The following is a 6000-nucleotide window of genomic DNA, read 5'->3' on the forward strand; positions in this document are numbered from 1 at the left end:
GCTGCGACTTTATTCAAAATTTCTGTACTCAGTATGCCACAGGCTATTTGCTGGAAGTAGTATTTCTATATATTGTAATCTGGTAGTATTACAACTTCACACAACTTAATAAAATTGGGAGGGGGGCACATTGACACTCTTTCTGTACTTCACCCCCATCTCTTGCTGAATGGAGTTTTTATTGCTGGTGTTGTGGTAAAAGGTTATTATCAATGATGAGTGTTCCTCCCCCTCACTTCTCATATATCCATGTAGCCAGATAATTAAATTTATACCGTATCCTATCTGAGAAGTGCCAGAATAGAAATTGGAAATGCTATCAAAGATGTAGAACTGAGGTGGAAAATTGCCTCCTTCCAGCATTCTGGAAGCAGGTTATTTGGCGCCTCATGCCTGTGCTTCCATTCATTCACATCTTTTATCTCGGTGCCACATGCCTGTACTGACACTTGTGTCCCTTGATTCCTCTAATTTAACAAAATATATGAATTTCTATCTTGGATATACTTGGTAATTAAACCTTCATACTTTTCTTGAACAAAGATTCACCACCTTTTGAAATTTTATTTTTGTCTCAGTCCTCCATAGTGAACCCATTAATGACTGTGATCCATGGTTCTGGACAACAGAGCCAGTGCAATATCATACATTGACCTAGGTACTTGTATGATTGAGAAGGGTATCATCACATTCTTTCAAGTTCAAGTGGATTGTAAACACAGGCTAGTTAATCTGTCTGGACAAACCTCTCATCTCTAGAATGTGTCAGGTGAAGCTTTTGTGCAGTCCCTCTGTAGCAATTTATCCTTCCTTAGACAGTCCAAATTCATGTGCAATATTTCCAGCTGTCAACTCACTGGGCCCTATTTTGTCATATTTAAAGATAGTTCTGAATCACAAGATGTCATTTCCATTGCATTTACAACAAACAAAACCAACTCCTAATGAATACCTTGCAGCTCTTGAACAATATCGACAAAAAGAATAGTAGCTATCAAAAGCTTGCCTGCAAAGTTGGAGAAGGAGGTTAACATTTTCTGGATTTTTTTACTGCTTTTGCATCTGATTGCACAACTACAAATGCAGTCAATAGGTTTTCAGAGAAAAGACTACAATCGGAGTACCATTGATAGCGTTCTGGAACTGAGTAGTTAGAGACTGGGTGCAAACATCATTTTCTGTGAGGATTATAAAATTGAGGCAGTTTGGCCAACAAGCATAGGGTGATGGTTAAACAGACTTGGTGTACTTTTTTAGGATATGCAGCAGTTTTGGATGTCGTATTTATAGAGATAAAATTATCAAGTTTGGAGGAAACACGGGTGTACCATCCTGCTATCTCTTTTGATGTAATGCAAGATTTTAGATTGCTGTAATTCAACAATAGAGATTTGGTGCATATGCACAATGCCGTCTCAGTAACTAGACTCTTTGAGTCTGCTGAATTTTGGGATGCAATGGTCAGTTTGGTACTTGACTCGTTAGCCTTAAGTTATTTGACTTTTTTTTGCACTCCACTGCAGATCCAATTCTGAAGGAACATTCGGATGGTGCTCGGAATAACAACTCGCATGTGCCTGGTGTTTCTGCAGCTGTGCGGTGAATCCTGGTGTCTGCAGAGTTCATTTTGCAAGATGGAGTTTCGGATTTACAGGGGAGACATTGGACAAACAAGGAGCTAACACAGTCTGGAAATGTGAACTTGTGACTGCAGCAACACAGGTGACCATGGCTTACCCTAAACCCAGTGGCAGCACTGTACTACATCCATTTATTTTAGATTTCCATTTATGTTCGGAGAGAATTACAACTTACTAGATTTTGGTTCTAAAATTACAATGTTTTTGTATATTTATATATTATTTTTTGTATTGTAATAAAATACCTAGAATGTGTTCCATTATCAGATTTTCTTGTTGTCCTTTTTCCTGTCTGTCTATAAAATCAATTTTGCCAAATGCATTTAATATTTCTAAAGGTAAGGTAGAATAAGTTTATACTGCTCACAACAGTTCATCAGTTGGGGACACTTGGTGACTTGGGTTTGAAACAAAAAGAAAATTATTTTCAAGAGATCCTCTCTCAAATGTCAGATCTCTTGCAAATTTGAGTTTGTGTTTTTAGGAAGTAAACTGATCAGCAAAGATCCTGAAGTGCCACTTGGCTGTCATCCGAAAGTCGAGGTTCTCCAATTGTCCCTCATTGGATGCCGGAGTAATGTGTACGTAATCGAGGCAGACCTGAATGAAAGTAAAAGAGAATGTTGTCCAAGGGGATGTTTAGTGCCGTCATAAATCCTGTTCTGGCAGCAGCACGTGAATAAATGTACCTCTGTGTCATAGTTTTGGTTGATTGGAATGGAACCATTAGCTACAGGGGGTGTATCTTACTGCCAATCTGTGTCCTGAAGTAACGCTAACTGGTGGTTTTTATTCAGTCTTTCCCTGTTGGCTTCAGAAATGTCAGGTTTACCAAAGTGCACGTGAGGAAATAAAGGGTTGTGCAGGTACGAAGGTCACAAAAAAAAATAGTTTAGGGTTCTGCCCCATAAGATTTTGTTGAGACAATCTGTTAAATGCTGTACAAAAAAAATGTAAGCAGTTGTTGAATGGGTGGGTGGTCAATTTAGTGCAGCAAAGGAGCTGAAGACTTGAGGTGGAAGGAGGAGAGGCTAGTCACAAAAACACTTCTTTGATATATGGGTATATTCTGTAGATGGGAATAATGTAACTTGAAAATATACAGATGCAATGCATATACTTAGTGTCTAGAGAAAATGTATGTGAAGTTCAAAAGAGAGCATGAGAATGTTTTCAAAATGTACACTTAATTATAGTAGCATGGTAAACTGTTAAAACTTGCTAAGACCGAATACAAAGCACTGTGTAAGCTTGTGTACAGTCCAATCAATCAAGTTACATTGTACATATTTAAAACTGGCAGACAATTTTAATATTTACAAAGGAAATTGGGAAGGTTTCTGCTAAGCAAAATTATTTTGCATGTTGAATTAATTTTCTTTAACTGCATGGTGGTGTGACTTTTCCAAATTTTGTTTAACAGATTATTTAACAACAGTCCCAGTTGGAATAGATTTACTGCTTTAGAGGCTGCAGAAAATCACTCAACAGTAATGGAACTTGACTGCTGGTGCAAACCTTGTGTTGTCATTCTGAAGGTGGTGCCTCAGAAGTATCTTTGGGTTTTGTCCAAATTGTCTGAGCAAATGATCCTTTTCCCTGAGCCCATCTGCTACAAGGTAGTGCATGGAGTAGAGCAAAAATGCGCTTCATTTTAAGTATGTACCAGTTGACTGAGTTTGTGTGGGGTTGGTACAATGATGTGATGTTCCAGATTATGGCAGCTGCCATCCCGAAATCCAGATTAACAAAATCAGTAAGATGTGGGATTCATTGGCATTTATACACAAGTGTTTGGATTATAAAACTACTGTAAGCTTTTTAAGTTCAGAATAAAAAAAACTGAGCAATGTAAATATTCTACAGTTCCTTTATCAATGATGACCACAACTAGTGTGTTTTTTGCATTTGACCTCCCAAATTTGGGAATGGCTTTTAAAGAGTTGAGGGTCCAAGTGAAACTGACACTTCAGAAGCACCAGTACTTGCCTGATGATAGACAATAGGTACAGGAGTAGGCCATTCGGCCCTTCGAGCCTGATACAATAATAAAATGCTTATTATGCTTAATGCAATGTAAATCATTCCTAACATTTTAAACAGTGGCCTTGCGCCAAAGGGAAATTATTTTTGTAGGGTTTTAATGCCAGAAATACAAGTGGGAAGAGAAACACAATGGTGCAACAAGCGTGAGGGGCTGAATAATTCGCTGCTTCTGTTCTTCCTGTTTATAATAATGCTTAAAATTAAGCTTATTTTTACATTTTAGACAATGAAACTGCCAGGTTTTTGCTTTCAGTTACTACACAATTTTATAGCATGCAAAGTAACTCCCTGCTCTTCAACTTTGTGCTCAACATTTTGTTTTGTAACTTAAAAAATAAACCAAATCAATCTAATTTTCTGAGGCCAGGAATGTGTTGGAGTACAGAAAGGAGATAGTGAGCCTAGTGACACAGTGTCATGACAACAACCTTTCCCCCATTGTCAACAAAAGACCTGGTCGCTAACTTAATGGATTCTGACCTAATTCATTACAGATATGCTAATATCCCATACCTCTCTAAGAAAATGTTCGCTGACTTAAAGTGCGTGGTTATGAAAACCTCCTTGCTCCTGTAAATCCTCTCTTGCTAACTGTTACAACCTCAATTTAAATTCCTCCTTTATTTAGAGATGCCGTACAGAACAAGCCCTTCCGGTACAATGCAGCGCCCTGCAACCCACTTATTTAATACTACCCTAAACCCAGAACAATTTACAATGACTGGTTACCTACAATGATTAATTACCTTACTAATCTGTATGCCTTTGGACTGTGGGACTAAACTGGAGCACCTGGAGGAAACCCATATGTCCACGGGTAGAATGTACAAACTCATTTTAGACAGTGCTGGCATTGAACTCCAAACTCAGCAGCGCCCCGCGTTGTAATGGCTTCGTGCTAACTGCTACGCTACAGTAGTGCCCTGTCATTAAATTAATGAATTTTGAAACTGTTCATGACTTCAATGGAACAATGGTATTGCAAATGTAAATTTCTCATGGGGCTCAACTGCAGATTTTATTCCTCTTTTAGTGTATTATATGTTTTCATTTCTAGGTCTGAGTCACAATCTGTATATAATATGGAAATGAATACTGACTGACATGCTTTACTACATAAGCTTGGAGGTCACATGAAGCAGAATACAAAGCTGCATTTACAGAAGATTTCGTGGGATAATTGAGCTGCTGGCTTCTGAAGCACAAACATACAGGAGCAAACTGAGTAAACAAGTTGAACCTAGTATGTCCAGTCGATGAGAAACTGAGGATTACATATAGCATGAAAGAAGGTAACCTGTCTCAGTGACCGTCGTCCAGTAGCAGTTACATCCACTGAAGTGTTTTGAGTAGTTAGTGATGAAGCATATCAACTCCTGCCTGAGATTGGATCTGCTCCAATTTGCCTACATGCACAACAGATCCACAGCAGATGCTATTTCATTGGCTTTTTACTCAACCCTAGAACGTCTGGACAGCAAAGATCTTCATAATAATCATAATATCTTCATAATCAGCATGCTCTTCATAAACTACAGCTCAGCATTCAATGCTAGCATTCCCTCAAAACTAATCAATATGCTTCAGTGCCTTGGCCTCTACCTCCTTGTGCAATTGAATCCTTGACTTCCTCACCTTCAGACCCCATTCAGTTTGGATTGGCAGCAATATCTCCAACAGTGTAGATGATAACCAGCGCACCAGTCATGAGTTGGAGAGCTACGAAAGAGGAGGCAGCAAACCGGTCCGGGAGCTAAGTTTAAAAGGGGGAAGCTTTGCAGGAACTTAGCTATAACCGGCACACCAATCGTGTGTTGGAGAACAGGGAAGGTTCAGGGATACAAGCAAGACACTGCCTAGTGGAGCGGTCTGAGTCAGAGTGGTAGGGCTTTGGCAAGGTAAGTGGACTTCGTTTTTTCCTTGCATTTTTTGAGGAATAGAGAGCATGTCCGCAGTACTCTGCTCTGGGTGTCAGATGTGGGAGTCCTGGGAAACTTCCAATCTCCCAGATGGCCACATCTGCGTCAAGTGCACAGACATGCAGGTCCTGAGAGAGCATGTTAAGGATTCTGGAGCTGTGGCTTAATGACCTACAGTTTTTTTAGGGAAAGTGAGCAGGAGATGGATAGAAGGTACAGGGAATTAGTCACCCTGAGACTGCAGGAATTAGACAAGTGGGTGACCGTCAGGGAAGGGAAGATTTCAGATAGTGGAGAGCACCCCTGTAGCCAGATTTAGCCCCCTGCCTTACCCGACTCTCTTTACAATGGGTCTGTGCTCAGTCCCCTGCTCTACTATCGTTACAATGGATCTG

The 6000-nt window shown here is 39.7% G+C and overlaps 1 protein-coding gene across 4 annotated transcripts in view; it reads left to right on the plus strand.

Annotated features, from left to right (window-relative positions):
* Positions 1 to 3473, plus strand: part of csnk2a2b (casein kinase 2, alpha prime polypeptide b) — a 44325-nt gene extending 40852 nt beyond the window's left edge. For 3 of the 4 annotated variants that reach the window (XM_072279364.1, XM_072279365.1, XM_072279367.1), the window contains one exon: positions 1524 to 3472. In XM_072279364.1, coding sequence (XP_072135465.1) covers positions 1524 to 1603 — 80 coding nt within the window. In that variant the 3' untranslated portion in view covers positions 1604 to 3472. Of the gene's footprint in view, positions 1 to 1523 lie in introns of all 4 variants that reach the window. The other variant, XM_072279366.1, reaches the window with a different exon arrangement.
* Positions 3474 to 6000: the final 2527 nt, after the last annotated feature.

This window comes from Mobula birostris, chromosome 15 (assembly GCF_030028105.1).
Source record: "Mobula birostris isolate sMobBir1 chromosome 15, sMobBir1.hap1, whole genome shotgun sequence".
Classification (NCBI taxonomy): domain Eukaryota; kingdom Metazoa; phylum Chordata; class Chondrichthyes; order Myliobatiformes; family Myliobatidae; genus Mobula; species Mobula birostris.